Below are 25,649 nucleotides of genomic sequence, written 5' to 3' on the forward strand. Positions count from 1 at the left end.
GACATATGGTGCCATATGTAATTTTACTTATGTTTGAAACAGGTTTATGTCTGTTGAAGTTATTTTATTGGTCTTGACGCGGCCACTGGGCTAAGACATTTTTCATTTATTATTGTGTATGTAAGTAATATGTTATCACTTACGTAATTTTGAAGTTTATATGTAGATTGTATCACTGGTCTAGATGTTATTTTTATCATTTTTAGGACTTCTGAATAAGGCTATATTATTACAGCACAATCCTGGTCAAGGTTTAAAATAAACATAATTTAGTGCAACTGTGGGCTGTTTTTCATTCAAGACAATTTCGGTTGCTGTTGTTGCTGCCATGATGAAAATAATTTTATTGTAGAAAGTCTAAAGTTTTATAAACATTGATGATACAGCCTCAGAGTGGATGGAAGACTTTGTGGACATAATCACTCCACCATCTGTTAACCCTTGAGCAATTTCATTTGCTCTCATGGAGACTATATACTAACATAATTTCAACAGCACACTTTGTACGGCTAATCAATGACTCACAACTGGAATGGTGTGCCCACATCAGAAAGCTGCTTCAAAGACTAGATCAACCCATAAATGTTCTCTGCGTATTGCCTAATAGTTGAAGAAACGCACATCTCTCTGCAATGTTCATCGTGTACCGACTGCTGGTGCATCATCAATCAGGTTACAGTGTGATCTTCTACCGAAGTTTCATCAAGTTAGCACCCAACAAATCAGACAAACCCACGGGATTACAACTTGGAAGCTGCAGAGATGCCTCTTTGTATAACTGTCTGACAGGCCAAGAAATGGAAACCACAGGGAAAAACAAAAACGTTTTATTTGCAACATTTAGCTACACCTTCCAGTACTTCTCTATACACTCTGACTACTAACTTAAGACTTTTGTCATAGCATGTTGGCAACTATCTAATTCCCTCATCACAGGAGGTCTGCCTGTGCTTTTTGACAATTCTCTATGCTGGTCTGCAGCTAACTGTCTGTGCCAAAATGCTGTCCCCAAATACAGCAGTTCATGTGAACAAAGAAAATCAGCGGTAGCCAAGTTCAGGCTGTATGGGAGATAATCAAACTCTTTTCACTGAAATGGCGGCAAGAGTGTCTTTGTCACAGCTACAGTGTGCACCCAAGCATTGTCATAAAGAAGGACAATGCCTGATGACAACATTCCTCTTTACTTGTTCTGAATTGGCCTCCATAGACTTTCCTGAGTCGCCCAATCTGCTCGCGGAACATGATCATCGGTTGACACTTGCTTTCTTCCCTGACTGCCTGTATCATGAACATCTGTATGTCTTATTTCAAAGTTCCTGCACCACTGCCACAATTTCCTGTCACACATTACATTTAATTATATGGGATGCATGAAATCAGGAAGAACCCCTCAGCATGAAGAAATCAAATGATAGCATGCTCTTCCCACGTGGGGGGAGATACTATTGTTCTAGGTACATATACATGCTCACTGCATGTTCAGAATTGAAGAATGTGATGTGACACAATCAACGGGCATACAAGAGACACTATAAAACACATCTGTGCAAGACTTCTTCGGGTTTTCACTCTGGTTTTAATTTATTGGCAAAAAAATTTGGCCTCATATATGTTATGTTGTAGAGAATCCAATAATCCAATTTATGGCACCTCCATTGTACATAAATTACACTGAGCCACAAGGACTTATCTGCATCACATATTATTTGTTTTGAAAAGGAAAATGTGCTGCAGAAAAGTAATTGCTATTTAGCACAAACACTTCCTTACTACACAGTTCATCAGACTAATAAGAACTTCAATATTCCCCCCCCCCCCCAAAAAAAAAACCTTCAGTTATTTGGTTTGTGTACTATTTATCTGCTCCCCAAATCCAAAACATCAAACATTAACAATATATTCAAGAGAATAACAGAAATTCAGTGGCCAGATCCTCCCACATCCATCTCATGTACTGATGATGACAGGAAAATCAGAGAAATGCAGTGCTCACACTGAGGCTTACCAATAGTATTTCTTTCTACACGCCATTCATGAAAGTAACAGGAAAGGGGGGACAGGGAGGGATGTAACGACATTAGACACACCCTCTGTTAAGGTGGCTTGTTGACCACTAATGAAGATGCAATCAAAATATTGAATAATGTGTTGAAAACAACTGATTATCCTTATGAAGTTAAGCACCTTCTGTCCTGATTTCCAACCAAATTGGTCACAATCAATACCTAGGTACATATTATTGTCTACCACAGAGGCAGTAGCCATCATACAAGCTCGAAGCTTGTCAAGTCACTTCGAATGAACAAAATTTTTATCGTATCTGGCCCATATATGTATTGTCAGCTCTCACAAGGACAACTCCCAATCACAGCTCCCTCAGATTGAGTGGTAAGGTGGCCCAGTGTGTAGTCAATCAAAAACTGAACACTGATTGAACATTAACATACAAAGAAGGTGTACTGAACTGTAAAAAAATTAGTAAAATACAATCGGTGAATGGTCCAAGCTCAAGATGTGCAACATCAAGCAAATATGAATATCCATGGAATCGTGGTTATGTGGTCACACTGTTGGACTGCGAAGGGGGAGATCTGTGTTCAAATCTCCTTCCTGCACCCCCATCCATTTTCTTTTTTTACCACAAAATTATGGCCTGTCCATCCAGTCACCGATGTGTCTATTAGCTGTATTCAAATTTGAGTCAGTGTTGTGGTGTAACATCAGTTTGTAACAGCAAAGTGTAAGGAAGGGACCTCCAGACATACAAACATTCTATTTGTTCTACACAAGTAACAGATGTTATGACTCTTGCATTCCGTTTTTGAAGTTCTGACTCTCGAATTCATTTGTTATAACATAGTTCACACCCGTTTATTTATTGTTTTCATTTCTGTGAGAGGTCTATGTAGCATCTAGCCTGCTCTCATTAGTCATCACATTTACTTGTGATGGTAATATATTCTTACTACATAACTCATGTTATGTTTGAACACATATCTCCCACTTTGTTGTCCAACGCTGTGACCACACAACCATGACACTGAGGTTCTTGCATTTCGCTCTTTGTTGCACATCTTGAGCTCAGACTGTTCACTGTTTCTATTTTACTTCTATTTTTACAATTCAGTACACCTTTTTCCTGTTTTCATGCTTGATTTGTGTTCAGTTTTGATGAGCTATCCACTGGTGCATCTTACCACCAAAGCTGAGAGGGGTGTGATGGAGAGTTTCCCTTGTCAGCAACATCAGTCATCTTTTGAATATAAAACAGAAGGTGATTGCGATGCAGCAGTAAGAAACTTCAGTTTCATCATATCAAGACTGCCAATAGAATGATTATGTGAACCACATCTCTATGGTTGCTATACATAACAGGCACTTACATACTATCGATTTCAGTGTACCTGGCCACATGTCTGAAACACAGGGAAAGAAGTGTGGGAAGAAACATGTCAGGAAGGCCACCAGTACTATAATATGCAACCTGTTCCCTTAGGAGATTGTGGTTCACAGATTAGACATGCAGCAACTAACACCTATGTGAATGTAGAATGCCTTTCAATAATGGAAACCACCCTTGTCACTTAGAAAGGCTACGCATGAGAGACTCATCAACTTAGGTGAGTTGCTTAATATAAGAACACAGTTTACATCACATCTACTTTTTACATGAGTGGTATGGTGGTCAGCAATTTATGTGCTGTCCTTGCATCATAAAATGCAAAACACAAAATATTCACTGACATTTTACGAATCTGTAGCTTACACATCAGATTATCATCTACTGTGTGCTATATATGTATTAAGAAAAACCTTTGTATTCATTAGATGTGCTAGAATGTAATTTAGTACTGACTCTGTGGTGCGGACAGCAAACATAAATGAAAATAAAAGGGTCTTTTACACCAAAAAAGTCTCCACAAGCAAGATTCATATAACATTTCATATTTCTCAAGCAACCTAACACCATCCGAGCTCTCATAGAAGTGTCACCAATATTGCAGATTTATACAAAGAGAGATTCTGTAGCTAATATGCCTCTAAAAAGCTGCATATCTCATAGCATTCTTATTAAATTCATGCCATACATTTACTTCTTATTGTTCACTCTGTGTAATATAATCAGTTTAATACCTCCAATATTATTTTTAACAATATTTCTACAACAGCATTCCTGTATTAATGTGTAATTTCATTTTCTCATAAAATGGAACTAGCATACACTTTGAAAGGTAGCAAGTTGGAATCCAGTTCATCTGTTATATTTTCTGCTTCCAAGAATAACTACCATTTTTCGTTCTTTTATTTCACATCTAATGTAGTTGCACACATATAAGTAATCTTTACAGGAATACATAAAATCACTATTTATGTAAAGTCTCTGTTATACTTATATTTCAACTGTTTATATTTACCTTCCTGATTACAATAATGTAAGTGATCTTAATGGAAGCCTGAGTAATTAAAAATTACAGCTAATTGAAGTTACGATATCGTAATACAACTGCAGAACAGTGTGAGCCAAGAAGCAGCAGAGGAAGTATTGTTACCAGTAATTCAAAAGCAGACATTTCCAACCTTCCAAGAACATATTTATAATTATCTGAAATTAAGTACCTTACAAAATAACTGACATAAAAAGTATGAACCCTCAAGATCCCAATTGCCTGTTTACTAGGACTGCAACATTCTGAATTTTAACAATATAATTTTACTGCTGCATTTCTTTTGACTCAGACAATACCTCTCACTAATTAATTCAGTTGGTAATTAAGATTTTGTGTGATTACAATCATATAATATTTATTTCAAGAGGGATATTATACTCATCAGACGGGTATTCCAGATGAGGCTATGTGAATTACTAACCTGAAATATTTTTCATAAATCAAACAAATCCCTGCAAAGTAATAAAAACTAACCTAACTGAATTTCAAAGTATAATGTCCCCCCCCCCCCAGGATTCACATCATATACTTATGCCTATGAAAGTGTGTGGCTAGTAAGGAAATGCTAAACATATATGGAGTTTAAAGTCTGTGACCAACCAGCACATCGACAACATCTATACGTCAGATCATGTTACAATCTGTGTCTTGCCAGCAGCTGGATAACACCTCTTTTTCAGTTAAAGAGAAATTCTGCACTCCAGTATACACTGCTCAAAATAATTAGGGGAACACATGTGTCAGCATCCATCATGTTAAATCTATTTTAATACAGGCAGCAACTGTGGTCCCACTGAATGGCTTGGGATCTTCACTTTCACTGAAGGCAACAATTACAATTATTCACCATCTAATGGTTGTGTTACACATTACAGTGTCCAGTGACCCTTCAGAAGGAAGTGTGTACCAGTGTCACAGCGTTTTCTAGTGAGGTACACAAATGGCAATTGTGGATATGGTATTCGACCAAGCACATGCAATGTGACATTTTAATGCAGTACAATCTGCAAGGGCAGTTCTGTTTGATCCAAAAAGAATGGACTTTCAGTCATTTTACTGCAGAAGCCAATGCCTCTCCACATGTAATCCATATGTTGTGGACACAGTACAGAGAGACAGGCCAGTGCACAAGGGGAATTGGACAAGGTCGCCGAAGCATTAAAACCCCATGTGAAGACCCATATCTGACCATCTCAGCATTTCAGTGTCATACGGATACCGCAACAGAATAGCATGAGGATTTCAGAAGAGCCACTGGAGTCACTGTATCCGATCAGACTATAATAAACAAGTTATGCAAATGAACCTTATGTCCTAGAAGTCCTGTTTGAGCACACATTTGACACGAAAACATCTTGCAGTTCACCCTCAATTCTGCCATTCTCATGTCAACAGTCAACTTCGTCACTGGCAAACGTGCTATTCACAGATGAGTCCAGATATCCTCTGACACAAGACAATGGCCATGTTCATATGTGGGGACCAATGGTGAGTTGTGCCTGCCAAATGCTGTCCAGAAAATTGACAGATTTCCAAGGTTCTGTGATGTTGTGGGGAGGTTTCGGTATTGACAGCCATTTGGATCTTGTCACTGTCCACAGTTGCCTTACTGCCAGGCAGCACATCAAACAGATCCTGTTGGTGCTGCCTGAATTCTTTCTAATGCCAGGGCCTATGTGGCAGGTGTTCGCAGGGATGTGTTCTGAAGTAATGGAATGGCTGGCAGTGAGTCTCAACCTAAAGCCCATCATGCATATGTGGGGACACACATGACAGACGTGTTGACCATCATCCTGACAGAAGTGTTCACCATTGTACCCAGACTCTCCAGGAACTCTCGTGGACTCTCATTGCAGAATGGGAATGGATGCCACAAGGTGACCTCCACAGACTTCTACAGAGAATGGCACATAGGTGTCAGACAGTGATAAATGCTCACCTAGAGCATACACTTTACTGTATTGTCTGAAAATCCAATGAAAAACACCCAGGATGGTGGGATAAATGACTGTTTCCACTTTGTTTTTGACACCTGTCAGACATATCAGTTCTTTTTACGGAAATTATTGAGGATCTGGTGATGTTCTGTTGTGTATTTAATTTGTGAAAGATAACATTACAATTTGGTAACATACCCAGTCCTCAATTAGTGCTCAGTGGAGTATGGCAGATGCCTAACATCATGTTCCCTTAATTATTCTGAACAGTGTGATGCGCACAATACATGTCTGCAACGAATATGAAACGAATAATATTTGGAATCTTAACAATCTTAGCCAAGCTAGTTTATGCCACTGTGAACTTAACAAATTTTGTGAGTGTGTTTAATGATTGGGTGATTCTTCTTCCATATGTATTTACAAAGGAAGAGACGTGCATCCCTTTACCTATAGAAACTATAAATTGTAAACTTGGAACTGACTATTGACTACATTATGGTGCAAATAAAGTGGAAGGAAACCCTTTTAAAATTCATTTCTTATGTGGTCTGCATCATTTAGCACTATGCTTAACAGCATCTGTTTCCATGATTTTTTTTTTTTTTTTAATATAGGAAGACACGAGACTTCAACTTACATCAAAACTGAGTGCAACATCAAACTATAGGTAAATGGACCATAACAACTTCAGTTATTATCTGGTAAATTATGTTTCCATCTGTCATTGAGTCAGTGGCAAATTATGTCTGCAGTTACACTGTAATAACCATTTCAAAATTTATTTCTTTTAAATCTTAGATACTTTCAGAATTAATAGCCAAGTGATTGTAAATTACTATTACATAACTTCTGCTACAAAAAATTTCCTTAAGAAACTGTTCCCTGTAACAATAATGTACGAAATACGATAAAATATGCATTGCAACAGCAACATCTTGATTAAAAATACTGAAAATCAGGACATGGAAAAAACTACACAGTTATAACAAATGTGGGATTCATTAGTAACAATCTGGACTTACGGCAACGATCAATACTTTGTAGAATAGCCTGATCAAGACCAAGAACCTGTTCTGGCCCAACAACAAATTCTTTTGTATCAGCATCCCGAACAGTAGTTGGAACTGTTGCATCCATAGCATCCACTACTATATCTTCTTCACCTGTCTGTCCCCCAACACCACTGCAGTCTAGACCTGCATTCATGCCATCCAGTTCACTTCCAGCAAAACCACCTGACAAAGGTTCCAGGGCCTCTTTCGCTCCCCGTCTCTGTCAAAATGGAATAAACACAACAAAATCAACATATTCCCCTAAGAAATATGAATTTTTAAGAAAGAACTGAAACATTTAGTGAAAACTGCCACATGTTTTAGAAGTAGTATAAATATTGTAAGGCTCTATCAGTGTAGGGGAGAAGTAAATATCGAAAGTGCAAGTACTAAATCATACAATATGTTGAACATTAAAAAGAAAGAAATAATTCTACACACACAGCAGTTCACCTACATGTACATCGCCATAAATACTCCGCAAGTCACAGTAGAGTGTGTGGTGGAGAGTACCCTGTACCGCTACTAGTCATTTCCTTTCCTGTTCCTCTCGCAGATAGAGTGGGGGAGTTATATCAGAACACTACTTATTGAACTGAAACTTGCTATTTTTCACAAGATAAGTACACACATATGTACTCTTTCCTATTACAAGCACAGTGACAGTTTTCTTGTTCAATAAAAGACAAAAATAGCAAATTATATGACTGCTAGTTCTGTCAGCAATGCACCAACTATTTGCTACTTTGATATAAAATTATTCATGCATTCTTATACTTCCAGCTATTCTGCTCAATATTCTTATTCGCTCAGCACTCAGCCTGCATGTATAATTCTAATAAAAGTGGGCATGCAACCCTAACAACTGCTCCGCACTCTGGCTGCCACTCAGAGATTAGTTTAAGGCAAAGGTACCACTGTAAGGTTCAAATGGCTCTGAGCACTATGGGACTTAATATCACTGTAAGGCAAAGATACCTTACATTCTCCCACCAACTTCTTTTTAAAATTTGGTAAAAAATTTGAAAACTTACAAGAACAAGAATAGGCAAAACTTGAAGTTAATGAAATTAGAATTGCATAACTAGTACCATAAACTAGCTTACTTTGTAAATGTTTCATATTAGTATGGTCACAGATAATTCATTAATTGCTTACTACTAACATAACCATTACACAGATATACACATACCAGTGCTGACCAAACTTATTTTACTCAAGTGATTCAGTATACTCTTATTTTTAAACGAAACAAATAAAAAAAACACAAAATAAGATTAACCATCAAAACACACAATTAGAAATGAGATGTCAATCACTTAACAATTCAGCTAAACAACATCCATGTCATTAGTCACCTTATGTCTTTAGTTTGAATCCATCAGCTGGAAGAAAACAGTACGTAAATTGGCAAAACCAAACATAACATGAAATACACTTTTCCTCACATATGCACTATACACATAAGCACAGTTAATTAGTGGGTATGATGATAGGCCACTTGTGGTTCATCATGGAAGGGTACTTTACGCGCTCATGCTATAGTACACATGGCCCTGTTTGTAAACTTTAGCTGTTGGCTTGTCATGCACAGCTGTAGGTCAATGCTCCCACTCTGGCACCAGCAGCCAGTGGTAAGCCCTGTGCATGCACAGACTCATACCCAGTGAACCCAAAGGCGGCATTGTGTTGGTTAAGTTCCATGCCTTTACAGTGTTGACATGTGGACTTGGCTCAGCTCGCTGCTTGATGGGATGAGGCATTCCACCCCCCAATCCCACTCATAGTTACATAGGCTACTGCTGTCAGTTCAGGACATGTTGTAAACTTAATGCTTAACAAATACCACCTAAGTGTCCACTTGCAGATAATATTTTGAATACCGCGAAGTCATTTACACTCGTAAAGTTTTTTTTATGAACAGAATTCTATCCCACTTGTTACTATAGCATAAAAAGGCTTCAGTCTGTCTGCTGCTGTAAAACAAGTTCTATGTTTTGATCCGTGGCACAAGTGTGATGTCGATGTTTTTGAAATAGTTTCTAGTTCTCTATCTCATTTGATTTTCCTTTTCACCCTCTCTTCCCTCTCCTTTGTTTGCCACACATTTCTTTTGTTCACTTTCCTTTTATTGTATTTTGGTCTGCTCTCTTCAGTTTTTGTATTATAGAAGCCTGAGATGGATGACAACAAAAATAAACATAAAATGCACACACCCCATTGCATGTTGACACTGCAAGTTGTGGCTGCAGACGAGGCTCCTGGTCCAGCCTGAGATGTTGATCCCTTACGCGACACCGGAAATCAAGAGACCTGTCGTGGATAACCTTTACAGAGGCAGGGTTGAATTGAGACAGTGGGTTGTTGTCAGGAACATGATTTATAGTGGCTCAGAGAAGCTTCATTATTAGTCATACATTTTATTGACGAAAGCAACACTCTGTTGTGGTAATGTCCCCCTGGGCGTGTGCCAAGGGCAGAAGGTCAGCTGCAGCTGAAGCGAGCCCCAAGGTGGCCCACTGGCTGGAAAGCGATGCATCTGCATCAGTCAGAACAATCGTCTGGTAAATTCCACACTCACCTGCACCCTTGTAGCGCTGAAAAATAGTGGTGGTGCTACAGTATGGTTCTCAATGATATTATGGGTAATTTTTTCTTCTTCAATGGTGCTTTTTTCCTCTTCTAGATGCTGTTCAAACTACTGTATTTTAACTGATCCATTTGTGCCCACTTCCCACAGTCTTCTGCTACTGTAGCACAGTAAATCATTGTAAATGCCTTGGTATCTTCTGTAGTCGTCTTCTCTTTACATATACCATTTGCTCACTTTTGTCCTTCTGAATCTTCATGCATAGTCATCAAAATTGAACTCCAGTTGATGTCCACTAATCTGGTCTGCTTTCAATACACCATCAACACACAAATTCACCACAGCTTAAGTCTCCATTTTATACATTTCTTCCTCTATTTCATTACACTATTGCTTTTTTTCTTTTGCTTAATCTACCCGACCTAAATTTGTATTCACACGGCCTTATTCATTCATATTTTCAACTGTTTCCAGTTTGTTTGTCTTCCATACCCCCATGTCCACTTATGGCATTTCTACTTAATGTTCAGTTTCTAAATTCTCCGATTTTGCTACATCTTCTTCTAGCTTGTATAACATTTGCTTGAAATTATTTTTTAATTCTTCCCACCATTGTGCCTTTCCTTTCTCCCATTTTCCCACATTTTTCTCATTCACCCTCATTCTCTTTCTCCCTTTGTCTTATCCATGGTGCTTTCTGTAGTTTATAAAATCTTGACTTATCTACTGCCCCTCCTACTCCTATAACCACTGCGCCTCCCTTTCTCACCAAAATTTCCACAGTTGTTCTTTGAAATTGAGCTCATTGCAGTTCTCACTTGTTTCAGCCATAATACGAACATTTGTAATAGTTCAGTCTCAACAGTATGAATACATAATTAGAGTACAGTTCTAACATAGTTGTTGTTGTTGTTGTTGTTGTTGTGGCCTTCAGTCCTGAGACTGGTTTGATGCAGCTCTCCATGCTACTCTATCCTGTGCAAGCTTCTTCATCTGCCAGTACTTACTGCAACCTACATCCTTCTGAATCTGCTTAGTGTATTCATCTCTTGGTCTCCCTCTACGATTTTTACCCTCCACGCTGCCCTCCAATGCTAAATTTGTGATCCCTTGATGCCTCAGAGCATGTCCTACCAACTGGTCCATTCTTCTTGTCAAGTTGTGTCACAAACTCCTCTTCTCCCTAATTCTGTCAATACCTCCTCATTAGTTATGTAATCTACCCATCTAATCTTCAGCATTCTTCTGTAGCACCACATTTCGAAAGCTTCTATTCTCTTCTTGTCCAAACTATTTATCGTACATATTTCACTTCCATACATGGTTACACTCCATACAAATACTTTCAGAAACGACTTCCTGACACTTAAATCTATACTCGATGTTAACAAATCTCTTTTCTTCAGAAATGCTTTCCTTGCCATTGCCAGTCTACATTTTATATCCTCTCTACTTCGACCATCATCAGTTATTTTCCTCCCCAAATAGCAAAATTCCTTTACTACTTTAAACCCGATTTAATTTGACTACATTCCATTATCCTAGTTTTGCTTTTGTTGATGTTCATCTTATATCCTCCTTTCAAGACACTGTACATTCCGTTCAACTGCTCTTCCAGGTCCTTTGCTGTCTCTGACAGAATTACGATGTCATCAGCGAACCTCTAGGTTTTTACTTCTTCTCCATCGATTTTAATACCTACTCCGAATTTTTCTTTTGTTTCCTTTACTGCTTGCTCAATATACAGATTGAATAACATCGGGGAGAGGCTACAACCCTGTCTCACTCCCTTCCCAACCACTGCTTCCCTTTCATGCCCCTCGACTCTTATAACTGCCATCTGGTTTCTGTACAAATTGTAAATAGCCTTTCGCTCCCTGTATTTTACCCCTGCCACCTTTAGAATTTGAATGAGAATATTCCAGTCAACATTGTCAAAAGCTTTCTCTAAGTCTACAAATGCTAGAAACGTAGGTTTGCCTTTCCTTAATCTTCCTTCTAAGATAAGTCTTAGAGTCAGTATTGCCTCATGTGTTCCAATATTTCTACGGAATCCAAACTGATCTTCCCCGAGGTCCGCTTCTACTAGTTTTTCCATTCGTCTGTAAAGAATCCGTGTTAGTATTTTGCAGCTGTGGCTTATTAAACTAATAGTTTGGTAATTTTCACATCTGTCAACACCTGCTTTCTTTGGGATTGGAATTATTATATGCTTCTTGAAGTCTGAGGGTATTTCGCCTGTCTTATACATCTTGCTCACCAGATGGTAGAGTTTTGTCAGGACTGGCTCTCCTAAGGCCGTCAGTAGTTCTAATGAAATGTTGTCTACTCCCGGGGCCTTGTTACAACTCAGGTCTTTCAGTGCTCTGTCAAACTCTTCACGCAGTATCGTATCTCCCATTTCATCTTCATCTACATCCTCTTCCATTTCCATAATATTGTCCTCAAGTACATTGCCCTTGTATAGACACTGTATGTACTCTTTCCACCTTTCTGCTTTCCCTTCTTTGCTTAGAACTGGGTTTCCATCTGAGCTCTTGATATTCATACAAGTGGTTCTCTTTTCTCCAAAGGTCTCTTTAATTTTCCTGTAGGCGGTATCTCTAGTGAGATAAGCCTCTACATCCTTACATTTGTCCTCTAGCCATCCCTGCTCAGCCATTTTGCACTTCCTGTCGATCTCATTTTTGAGACGTTTGTATTCCTTTTTGCCTGCTTCATTTACCGCATTTTTATATTTTCTCCTTTCATCAGTTAAATTCAATATTTCTTCTGCTACCCAAGAATTTCTACTAGCCCCTGTCTTTTTACCTACTTGATCCTCTGCTGCCTTCACTACTTCATCCCTCAGAGCGACCCATTCTTCTACTGTAACTCTTTCCCCCATTCGTGACAATTGTTCCATTATGCTCTCCCTGAAACTCTCTACAACCTCTGGTTTAGTCAGTTTATCCAGGCCCCATCTCCTTAAATTCCCACCTTTTTGCACTTTTTTCAGTTTTAATCTACAGTTCATAACCAATAGATTGTGGTCCACATCTGCCCCTGGAAATGTCTTACAATTTAAAACCTGGTTCCTAAATCTCTGTGTTACCATTATATAATCTATCTGATACCTTCTAGTATCACCAGGATTCTTCCATGTATACAACCTTCTTTTATGATTCTTGAACCAAGTGTTAGCTACGATTAAGTTATGCTCTGTGCAAAATTCTACTAGACGGCTTCCTCTTTCATTTCTTATCCCCAATCCATATTCACCTACTATGTTTCCTTCTCTCCCTTTTCCTACTCTCGAATTCCAGTCACCCATGACTATTAAGTTTTCGTCTCCCTTCACTACCATAATAACTTCTTTGATTTCATCATACATTTCATCAATTTCTTCATCATCTGCAGAGCTAGTTGGCATATAGACTTGTACTACTGTAGTAGGTGTGGGCTTCGTGTCTATCTTGGCTACAATAATGCGTTCACTATGCTGTTTGTAGTAGCTTACCCACACTCCTATTTTTTTATTCCTTATTAAACCTACTCCTGCATTACTCCTATATGATTTTGTATTTATAACCATGTATTCACCTGACCCAAAATCTTGTTCCTCCTGCCTCCGAACTTCATTAATTCTCACTATATCTAACTTTAACCTAGACATTCCACGCTCCGATCCGTAGAACGCCAGTTTTCTTTCTCCTGATAACGACGTCCTCTTGAGTAGTCCCCGCCCGGAGATCCGAATGGGGGACTATTTTACCTCTGGAATATTTTATCCAAGAGGACGCCATCATCATTTAACCATACAGTAAAGCTGCATGCCCTCGGGAAAAATTACGGATGTAGTTTCCCCTTGCTTTCAGCCATTTGCAGTACCAGCCCAGCAAGGCCATTTTGATTAGTGTCACAAGGCCAGCTCAGTCAATCATCCAGACTGTTGCCCCTGCAACTACTGAAAAGGTTGATACCCCTCTTCAGGAGCTAGTTGGCATATAGACTTGTACTACTGTAGTAGGTGTGGGCTTCGTGTCTATCTTGGCTACAATAATGCGTTCACTATGCTGTTTGTAGTAGCTTACCCACACTCCTATTTTTTTATTCCTTATTAAACCCACTCCTGCATTACTCCTATATGATTTTGTATTTATAACCATGTATTCACCTGACCCAAAATCTTGTTCCTCCTGCCTCCGAACTTCATTAATTCTCACTATATCTAACTTTAACCTAGACATTCCACGCTCCGATCCGTAGAACGCCAGTTTTCTTTCTCCTGATAACGACGTCCTCTTGAGTAGTCCCCGCCCGGAGATCCGAATGGGGGACTATTTTACCTCTGGAATATTTTATCCAAGAGGACGCCATCATCATTTAACCATACAGTAAAGCTGCATGCCCTCGGGAAAAATTACGGATGTAGTTTCCCCTTGCTTTCAGCCATTTGCAGTACCAGCCCAGCAAGGCCATTTTGATTAGTGTCACAAGGCCAGCTCAGTCAATCATCCAGACTGTTGCCCCTGCAACTACTGAAAAGGTTGATACCCCTCTTCAGGAACCACATGTTTGTCTGGCTTCTCAACAGATACCCCTCCGTTGTGGTTGCATCTATGGTACGGCTATCTGTATCGCTGAGGCATGCAAGCCTCCCCACCAATGGCAAGGTCCAAGGTTCTAACACAGCTCACTCTAGATCTTCACATGCTATTCCATACACCAAAAGTACAACTCTGTCACTCAACGGTTCTGTTGCGCCACTTCTTGGCCAAAATACAATTTTGTTTCTTGCAAACTAACATTTCGTAATCTTCCACTGCTATTGTCATGTGGTGTGGAATATCCTGCAACTCTGGAGGCTGTTCCCTTGTGTTATTGTAGTTCCTTCTAGCGTATCACGTTTGCGAAGCATATTTCATTTGTTCGATTCACTGTTCAAAAATTCCACTCTGGCTGTGTGGTCCATTTACTGTAGACACATGCCTCTGGTTCTTTCGTGATCACTATTTTACTTTTATATTGTCCCAAATTAAGCCTCTACCAAGTACTTCTTCACTGAGGATTGTCATGTCATGGTAGTTACATGTAATGTGGTTGGTTGATTTGGGGAATGGACCAGGATGGGAGAGTAGTAAATAACAAATAATCAAATATAAAATCATACAATATGTCTCTCTTCAAAAAGACATACGTAATTCTTCACACAAAACAGTTATACCAAAACACTATTTATTGTACTGAAACTGACTCTTTTCCACAATAAAAGTCAACATGTATGCATTCTTTCCTAATACAAGTGCCATAGTTATTCTCTCATCAGACAATAATAGCAAATTCTACGGCTACTAGTCCTGAAAGCCACATGCCAACTAACTCTGATCACATTATCACCAGCATGCACACGTGCTTTCTGTTAGTCTGCTTAATATTGAACCAATTTGGCACTCAGCCTACTTTTCATCATTCACATAAATGTAACACTTTACTAGGCATGGAGCCCTCTGTGGCACACTGGCCATCACTCAGCTTAGCTACCCAAATGTTAAGCAGGTAAACATACCACAGTAATGCAAGGACACTTTACAGTGTATTTGGTAGAAGACTGATTTCATTAGCAGCGATGCATACTGTGCTCCGGATCTGCCTTGGATGAGACAAAGGGTTGATAAATTGACATATAAGGGGCATTCAAAGAGAAATGAGCCAGAGGCATAATTACAAAAACCAATATCTGTATGTTAGAAGTACTGACCCTGGCTGTTGAGACACTTGTCCCACTGTGACATAAGGCAGTGAATGGCTGTCTCATAAAATTCCTGGGGCTGTGATGTTAACCAGCTGTTCTACACGTACAGCTGGACATCGTCATCCGAGGTGAATCGTTTGCCCCTATGCTGACGTTCTTCTTTGACCAAGATGGCCCACTTCTGATGCACTTCCTGCAGCACAGGACAACAGTGAATGTCCAGCATTACTCACAAACCTTGACCACCCATCGCCAAGCAATCAAATCAAAACAACCAGGCAATCTCACCCATGGGGTCATTCTGCTCCATACCAATACAAAGTCTCATATGGCCAACACAGTCGCAGAACTTCTGTAGAAATTCAAATGGGAGGTTCTCAGCCACCCTTCATACAGTCTGGACCTCTCTCCCTGTGATTACGCCATTTTTGGTTGCCTTAAAAAGGCTCTGAGGGGCAAACGATTCACCTCGGACAACGCTGCCCAGCTGTACGTGCAGAACTGGTTAACATCGCAGCCCCGGGAATTTTATGAGACAGCCATTCACCACCTTGTGGCACAGTGGGTCAAGTGCCTCAACAGCCAGGGTCAATACTTCTAACATACAGGTGTTGGTTTCTGTAATTATGCCTCCGGCTCATTTATTTTTGAACTCCCCTTATATAAAAAGGGATTGATATATAAAGAGTGATCAAGTGAAGGGCAAAGAAGAAGAGTGAGTGTTTGTATTTTGTAGTGAGGGATGGTAAGTTTAGATGCTCCTGGCCAAAGAGTGTACCTTTGGGAATTAGAATGTTATTAGTATTTTGAAGAACATACATTAATAAAGTGCAAAATAACATTGGTGAATATTTACATGAAATGTGATGACGCTATATGAGTCTTATTATAGCAGCTAGCAAGAAAGAAAGGGTATGATCCAGCACTGTTCTTGAAAAAGTTGTTAAACATTCATTTATCTGCCAGAATCAAAGTGAAATTGCTAAATTTTACTGTAAATGTTGACTACCCTTTATCATTCCTGATTATGTGTTAAAAGCAAAATAGTGAAAAAAACACAAGGCACATTTGTGTCAAATAATTTCAGCTTGTGGCCACTTGAGATTCTTGATCTAAATTTATGAGCATTCCTGATCATTAAAAAGTATCAGTAACATACTGTAAAAATGCAGCACAACAAATATAGTACAAAAGCCTGCCAGGTTGCAAAACCAGCCATAAACAAAACCTATGAAACCACATGAGGTTTTGATAAACACTGTCCAGTCACAATAATGTGACCATCAGTCAGAAGCCTGAATAACCACATTTTGCAATGTGAACCACTGTGAAGTGTGCAGGAAGAAAGTCTATAAGGTTCTGGAAGTACCAAAAGGGATGTGGAGTCATGCTGACTCCAGCGCCATGGCCAACTGTGCTACGTTTCTCAGTTAAGGAACCATGCTGCAAGCAGACCGATCGAGGTGGTCCCACAGATTCTCAATTGGGTTTAACTCCAAGAAGTTTGGTGGTCAGGGAAGTAGGGCAAACTCATCCTGGCACTCCTCAAATCATGCATGTACACTAAGACCAGTGTGAAACATTGCACTGTCCTGCTGGTAGATTCCATCGTGCCAAGGAAAAATGGTTTCCAAGAAAACATGCACCCATTTGTGTTGACCCACTGTGCCTTCCAGAATGACGAGATTACCTAAGGAAAGACACAAAAACATTCTCCATGCCATCATGCTCCCTCCTCTGGCTCGGATACTTCCAACGATTGTTGCAGAGTATTTTCTTTTAGATGTTCCACACCATGCATGCCAACAGCCATGCCACACATCTCCTCAGCCGTAGTCCACCCCTGTCTTCTATTGCCCATGGTGCACCACAGTTACCTCGGCACTGGTTTTGGATGGCAACATTTTGCCATGCGCGGTATACGATGACAGCATGCGAACAGTCTACAAACTTAGCTGTTTCAAAAATGCTTCCATGCTTAGCTAGAAAGCAAATGATCATCCCCTTTTGGATGTCACATAAATCACACATTTTCCACTTCACTGTTAGTGCTGCCACCTGCCGCCTGTGAGTGGGCATACTGATATTACAGGACCATGTATTACTTTGTATCTTCCCAGGGGCAAATACATTTCCTGCTTTCATAATTTTGTATTTAGTCATGCTCAAAGCCAAGGTTCTATATTGGAATAAGCATTGCTTGTTGAATAAACCAGTTACAACTGTGTTTGTCTTCGCAAGCCCAATAGTTTTTGACTGCTGATTTGTTTTGCTGGCTCATCCAATTCACTCATGCGAAATTTTACTACTGCAACTGACTTTTAAACATAGGTTAGGTGGCTGTCTTTGCAATACAGCCTATGAAAACTTTACACTTTTTTTTTTTTTTGCTTTCACCAAAGAAATAAAAATATTAACTATAAATGACTTTTGGAAAGCACATTGCTTATACAAGGATTCACTGAAAAGCAATGCCTCCACCTTCGTAACTCTTCAACAGTTGGCAGCATTGGTATGTGGCAGGTACTGGTACTGGTACTGGCTTGTTCCGTAGCCTCTTCTCTACAGCTCCAGTTGGCAGGAAGCCTTAGCACTGAACGGTTGTGTTGTTACAGCATAAAGTATGGAACCCCACGCAGACGGTCGGTCAATGCCCTGCGCAGACGGTCGATCAATGCGATTTAAGCAACTTTCAGTCATTGAATTTTTGACAGCAGAAGGTGGCACCCCAAAAGCGATTCACCAGAGAATGAAAGCAGTTTATGGTGGTTGTGTTGATGTGAGTATGTGAGTACTGTTTGTCGTTGGGTGTTGTAAGTTTAAAGATGTTGAGGCAGGAACATTTGACCTGTGTGACAAACAATGAGTTAGACCTCCTGTGACAGCAACCACCAAGTTTCATAAGTGAAATGTTGACAGATTGATTCAGGACAATTGTCGTATCACTCAGAGAGAAACTGCAAGCACAATCGGTATTTCACAAGAATGTGTGGGTCACATTATTGCTTTGCTTGGCTATCAGAAGATCTGTGCACGATGGGTACCCTGGATGCTGACTCCTGAAATGAAAGTGTACAGACTTGAAATTTGCCAGGAACTCCTCTCACATTATGAGAATGAAGGTGACAGCCTTCCCATTCAATTGTGACAGGAGACGAAACATGGGTACACCATTACAAACCGGAGACGGAATGTCAGTCTATGGAATATTGACACAAAGATTTACGCCAGAAAAAGAAGTTCAAGACGCAGCCCTCAGCTGGAAAAATTATGGCCACAGAGTTCTGGGATGCAGATGGTGTTGTCCAGGTTGATTTCCTTGATCGTGGAACAACAATACACTGCAAACTCTGAAACAAAGGCTAACAAGGGTCCAAAAGGAAAACGGAAATGTTTTCCTGCAGCATGACAATGCCAAATGCCAAACCACACATTTCACATGCCACCACAGCAGAACTTCAGAGACTGAATCTCACCACCATATGGCATCCTCCACACAGTCCACATTTAGCACCATCTGACTTCCATCTGTTCCTGATAGTGAAAAACGATCTGTGGTGACATCATTATGCTTCTGATGAAGACGTTGAGAGAACTATGAGACTGTAGTTGCAGAAACAGAGTGTCGACTTCTTCCGTGATGGCTCCAGAAAACTTGTTCATTGTTGGCAGAAATGTATCCAATTGGCTAGTGATTATGTGGGAAAGTGAATATTGATAATTAAAGATCACATTCTAAGGATTATTTCTGCATTTGATTTATTAAAAAATTCCCATCCAAACCCAATTAATGCAGGTAGAGGCACACTTTTCATTCAACCGTCATAAATATTTTTTCTAATATTCTAAAAACAATACACATGATATTTTTTAAAGAATCACAATCAAGCTGAAACAGATTCAATCTTTCTTCATAGCATGAGTCTCATGCATTTTTTTCATATAAACATAAAATACACAAAAAATGTAACATGTACAAAACAATGTACACTGATAAATTTAGGAAACACATGCCATTTTCAAAATCTTGATACTTACACTTGTTTCCCGCAAATAATTATCATCATGAGGGTCCTCGGGGTCTCCAGTAGATCGTTTCTGAATGTGTACTTGTTTTGGCCCAGTGACTGCAAGCAATTCAGGTTGGAACAAACTCAGAGGTGCCACTATGCATTCATCCCCAACCTAAACATGAAATTACACACAAACATTTGGAATCAGATCAGGATGTTCAACAGCTGGAGAAACAGATAGAGAATATCTTAAGACTACGTTCTGGTCAGTCAGTATTGTTGAGCCTTCTGGGACCTGTTTGGACTGAGTTCGGAGTTTTTTTCTTGTATGCATTAAATGTGTACAAATTTTTGTACCCTAGCTATCTAAAACAGAGTAAGCATGTGTTAAAGTGATTGTATTGTCCGAGTTAGAAATAGCAAAGGAGGATGAATATGTGCAAGTAACCTGTGAATCAAAGTCACTTGTATGTGCAATGAATGTGTTTTATATACTTGTTTTCTGTTTATTATCATTTTGTTTATGGTACTCCTTAGCTGATATGCAGTGGACAGAGTTAATTAACAGAAATAAAGAAATCAAGCAAGAGCTGAACAGAGGTAGCAATGCTGTGCAGAGAACCAAGGGGGATCTCAGAGTACTCCATTCAGGTGTATCCAAGACAAGAATATAAATAGGAAACAAATTTACGAGGGTTGTTTTTTAAGTAAGGGCCATTTTTATTTAAAAAAAAAAAGATACAAATACTTTTGTAAAAAAACTTTTATTTTCTGATTCTACACACTTTTACCTATTTTTCTACATAGTTGCCTTCTTTATTTAAGCACTTGTCATACTGTACAACTAAGTTTTTAATTCCCTCTTCAAAGAATTCGGCTGCTTGCTCCGACAGCCAAGAGTTCACGGCCGCTTTCACTTCATCGTCGTCATTGAAGCGCTGCCCGCCAAGATGGTGTTTCAGGTACCGGAAAAGGTGAAAATCGCTAGAAGCAAGGTCGGGGCTGTATGGTGCATGGTCCAAAACTTCCCAGCCAAAAGAATCAATCAAATCCCAAGTCTTTTGAGAGGTGTGAGGCCTAGCGTTATCGTGCAGGAGCAAAACTCCTTTTGTCAGCATGCCGCGCCTTTTGTTTTGAATTGCTCTGCGGAGCTTCTTTAGAGTTGCACAGTAGGCACCTGAGTTGATTGTCGTTCCTCCTGGCATAAAGTTCAATAGCAAAACACCGCGCCAGTCCCAGAACACAGTTGCCATAATCTTGCGCTTTGAAAGCGTCTGTTTGGCTTTGACCTTGACGGGTGAGGTTGTGTGTCGCCATTCAATTGATTGTCACTTGCTTTCGGGAGTGATATGGGATACCCATGTTTCATCTCCAGTGACAATTTGACTCAACATGTCATCCCCTTTTTCCTCGTAACGAATCAAAAAGTCCAATGAAGTGGCAAATCTCTTCCCTTTGTGGTCCTCTGTGAGGAGTCTGGTTGCCCACCGAGAACACAGTTTCTTAAAGTTTAGGTTTTCAGACACAATTTTGTACAAAACTGATCTTGAAACTTGTGGAAATTCCAAAGAAAGAGTGGAAATTGTGAATCTTCTGTCCTCACGAATCTTTGTTTCGACTGCAGCCACCAAATCATCAGTGATCACAGAGGGCCGGCCTGAGCGTTCTTCGTCATGGACGTTTTCACGGCCATTTTTAAACTCTCTAACCCATTGACGCACTTTACCTTCACTCATTGCATTCAAGCCATAAACTTCTGTTAACTGACGATGAATTTCTGCAGCTGATAGGCTTCTTGCGGTCAAAAAACGTATCACTGACCGTATCTCACACGCGGCGGGCGATTGAATAATCGTAAACATTATAAAGTAGCACAGCGATGCGTACATGTCAGCTACAGAGCTGCAACTTGCAACAGTGTGAACGGGAAGGATGCCGGCAAGTGGCGCAGTGGCTTGTTGCAGCGTCCGCGCGAACTACGGGACTATACGCGCGAACGGCCCTTACTTAAAAAACAACCCTCGTACAACAATAGCTTTTAGCTATCAGACTGAGCTTAGCTTTTTTTTGACGAAGACAGTGCCTACAAACAATTAGGCTCAATTTATACTGTGGTACAAAATGGAAGAGAGCAGCTGTAGAATAATAGTTGAAACTGATCATCCCACAGAATCAATATTAGAAAAAGTAGAAAGACTTTTTTATGGTGACTGAATGCTGAAAACGGAGCTTCTGTAACCATGAGAAGTGATTTGCCTTGCAATTTAAATACATAATTCCTGAAATATCTATGACATGCAGCAATGTGTTTCAATTGTCTGTTTGAAATGTAGGGTACTTTCTCCCCAACAGTTAGCCTCCCATTACACACGCTCTCCCCCCACTCCCCCCCCCCCCTTTCTTCTCACTTTCAATCACGTATTCTTCATAGCTACATTCCAGCATCATGGCTAAATTAAAATATTTATTACTCTCTGTGCCAGCACTCCCTTATGAACTCTGCCTACCTCTAACTTCCTTTTTTCAGTGGAATAATAACTGCTGAGCTAAAGATCTTGAAATACTGGTCTTTGTTTAAGAATGTACAGTTAAAAACTGCTTTCAATAGTATGGAGAGTCACTTTATCACAGCCATACAAGCAAGGTCTCAACATTTTACACACTTATGAAATAAAATATGTCTGTCACTTTATCAATCAAAACAGTTAATTTTTGGTCATAGGCATCTTACCTGCAATGTGTATTTTCTTGTTGGTCGGTTTGGCTGCTTCAGAACAAATGACTTTTCTTGTGAACCACAAATATCCTGCAAAAGTGTCTTGTAAGAAATTTGAACCAACTGCGTGTAAAAAAAAGACAAAAAAAGCTTTCAGTAAAGTACTGTTGGAAGTTAAATAGCAATGTATGTGCTTATATATGAAACTGGCAACCCAGAACTGACCACGTGCAAAAAGCAGAAAGGACATAACACTCCCCCCCCCCCCCCTTTCCACTAAAGCTATTAGTTTTTTACAAGTCACTTGGTATCTTCTCATATTTAGAAAAATGAGTGTAATTAATGAACAAAATTAAATTTCAAGTAACTGACTAATGAGCAACTTCCAAGTACATACTTCTATTTGTTCACCTGTTTCTATTTTATATCACTGCAGTGTCGCATAGAATTTATTTTCTCATTAAATTCTGTGAGAAGGAGCAGTTGTGCTATTGTTGCACTGAATTTTATATGTAACTAAGAACTCCTTTCACCAGCAAGAATACTTCACGAAATATTAATTCACTTCAAGTATCTCCAAAGTAAGAAAGTGATCAAATAAAAATATGGGAAAAAAAATGTCATGTGACTAGGGCCTCCCCGTCAGGTAGACCGTTCGCCGGGTGCAAGTCTTTCTATTTGATGCCACTTCGGCGACTTGCGCATCGATGGGGATGAAATGATGATGATTAGGACAACACAACACCCAGTCCCTGAGCGGAGAAAATCTCCGACCCAGCCGGGAATCAAACCCAGGCCCTTAGGATTGACATTCTGTCGCACTGACCCCTCAGCTACCGGGGGCGGACATGGGAAAAAATCTACATGCCAGGCTGAAGCAAGCTCACATGTACACATACAAGAGCCAGAGGAAATTGGACAGTTCAGGGTAAAATGTAAGTCATCCAAGACACTATTCAATAAGAGACTACACAGAACAGGACAAGAGGAACCTGAATAATGCTAGTACAAATGAGATTTTTAGGCCTGAGACGTATGAAGTGACAGAGAGATCACTCTACAAGTTGGAGATGAGTAAATTAACAGCCAGAAATGATAACACAAATGAGAAAAGAATAATATAATGCAAAATAAAAGGAAAGAACCAACAAACTTTGGAGAAGCACCCAAAAGAAAGAAAACGTAACATAAAGGTAAGGTAGCATATAGGTGGGATAGCATAAGTAAACCCAAACTCTGGTAAAAAGAAGAAAAACAAAAATAAAGAAGTGAATGTGAAGGAAAAGAAGCACAATAGGTTGGAGGATAGCAATAGACATGCCTTAAAACAGTATGAAACAATAGGAAAGATAATTGTAAATTTAAGCAGTAAGAGAAAGCTCCCAACATGAAAAGTTTCAGAAGCATCTGTAGCCAAAGAAGAATCCAGTTAGTAATCCCGATCTAGAAAACTGAACAGTGGCTACTGATAACTAACACAGTAGTGTGTGAAATCTTATGGGACTTAACTGCTAAGGTCATCAGTCCCTAAGCTTACACACTACTTTACCTAAATTATCCTAAGGACAAACACATGCACCCATACCCGAGGGAGGACTCGAACCTCCGCCGGGACCAGCCGCACAGTCCATGACTGCAGTGCCTTAGACCGCTCGGCTAATCCTGTGCGGCAACCACCATAGTAATCAACTCAGAAGTTCAAGTAGGTTTTTCTCTGTGATGGGCAGGATTAAATTGCTGCTGAAGAGTACCCAAAAAATGTTTTTGCAGTTATTCAGTCACAAGTACAGTAGACTCTCGACTGTCTAGCCTAATATGTTGGAACATCAAGCCAGATAGCAAAATGCTCTCTCTTACAACCTCAACTGTATCATTCAAAACACCTCTTTTTTATACCAAAACTCAATTTCACTAGCATTTTCTGATTTCTTACTGAAACATGCTAGTTATAAGTGTTTGTTATGTAAATGTACATACTCCACTCTTCACAAATTACAACAGGAAACATAAAACAACATGCATGGTAAAGTATAAATGTACGATTTACACACATGTGAAAACTACGCATAATAAAAAGGATGAAACTTACAGGCCTGTTGTGTTAAAAAAGTCTTTGATAGATGACTGTTTCCATCCTTTAGCTCTCCTCCTTGCTGCAGTATCCCTCCACTTCTGCAGACAAATGATATCAGTTGGCACTACTTCCTCTTACTACAGCATTGTCTCAAGCATTTTGAGCCCTTTCGAATGTGGGATAATATTTATCCTCTTATTTTAGTTTGCCTCCTCCCATTGTGGTACTTCACCAAGCATCACCATTTCCATAACATCGTTGTCAGTTAGTTCATCAACATCATCATTTGCCATCCATTCTGCAATGTCCTCCACATTGACATCTTTACAGCCTGGTACAATTTTGGGCAATGAAACAATACTGTCATTTCCATCTTTGACTTTGGTTTCACACATGGATTCAAAGTTGTTGTAACTGCGACCGGAACGGTCGCGAGGTTGATGTGACGGAAAGTGTGGCGGGACTAATGGAGCGGCCCGCGAATGACAACACAAACGGGAAAGGACAGACACGACCAATGAAGGACCAAACAAACAACAACAAGATCGAAACAACAGAACCACAAGAAAACCACGTCCACTCGTACACAAAACAAGAAAGTAAAGATGCTGTCTAAGGCAAGGCCATAAGTCCAGGGACACACGCAAGATTTGACTGGCTGGCTGAGCGAGAGGCAGGTGCTTAAATACATGTTCAGGGGCGCTGCTATGGGCCGCTAGGACCACGCGTTCCACTGTGGTGCCCTCACACTAAATGTGGGCCAGGAGGCACGCGCCACCATAGCTTATGGCGCAATGGTGCACAGACCTCTAGGGGTCTTCAACCTCCATATCGTCTGGCCCGGATTCAAATTCCACAGTGCGCACTACCAGAAAAGTTAAAATGTTCTTCATGATCTAAAATAATTTTCCAAGACCTTATGACACCTAGCAAGTCAGATATTTTTAGAATGGTTACACAGTCTTCATTATTATCAAACACTGATATCAACAAATTGAGAAAATACTACTTCTTTAGAATTTCAAAGATGCTCTGATCCTTCGGCTGACAAAGAGCAGTCACACTTGGTGGAAAAATAA

The 25,649-nt window shown here is 39.8% G+C and overlaps 1 protein-coding gene across 5 annotated transcripts in view; it reads right to left on the reverse strand.

Annotated features, from left to right (window-relative positions):
• LOC126262924 (actin-related protein 8) overlaps positions 1-25,649 on the reverse strand; it is a 186,763-nt gene that overhangs the window by 38,199 nt on the left and 122,915 nt on the right. For 4 of the 5 annotated variants that reach the window (XM_049959847.1, XM_049959849.1, XM_049959845.1 and 1 more), the window contains 3 exons: positions 22,512-22,619; positions 19,806-19,952; positions 7,414-7,663 (listed from right to left, as the gene is read on the reverse strand). In XM_049959847.1, the coding sequence (XP_049815804.1) occupies positions 7,414-7,663; positions 19,806-19,952; positions 22,512-22,619 (505 nt within the window). The remainder of the gene's footprint in view (positions 1-7,413; positions 7,664-19,805; positions 19,953-22,511; positions 22,620-25,649) is intronic. The other variant, XM_049959846.1, reaches the window with a different exon arrangement.

The sequence above is a fragment of the Schistocerca nitens genome, chromosome 6 (assembly GCF_023898315.1).
Source record: "Schistocerca nitens isolate TAMUIC-IGC-003100 chromosome 6, iqSchNite1.1, whole genome shotgun sequence".
Taxonomy (NCBI): Eukaryota; Metazoa; Arthropoda; class Insecta; order Orthoptera; family Acrididae; genus Schistocerca; species Schistocerca nitens.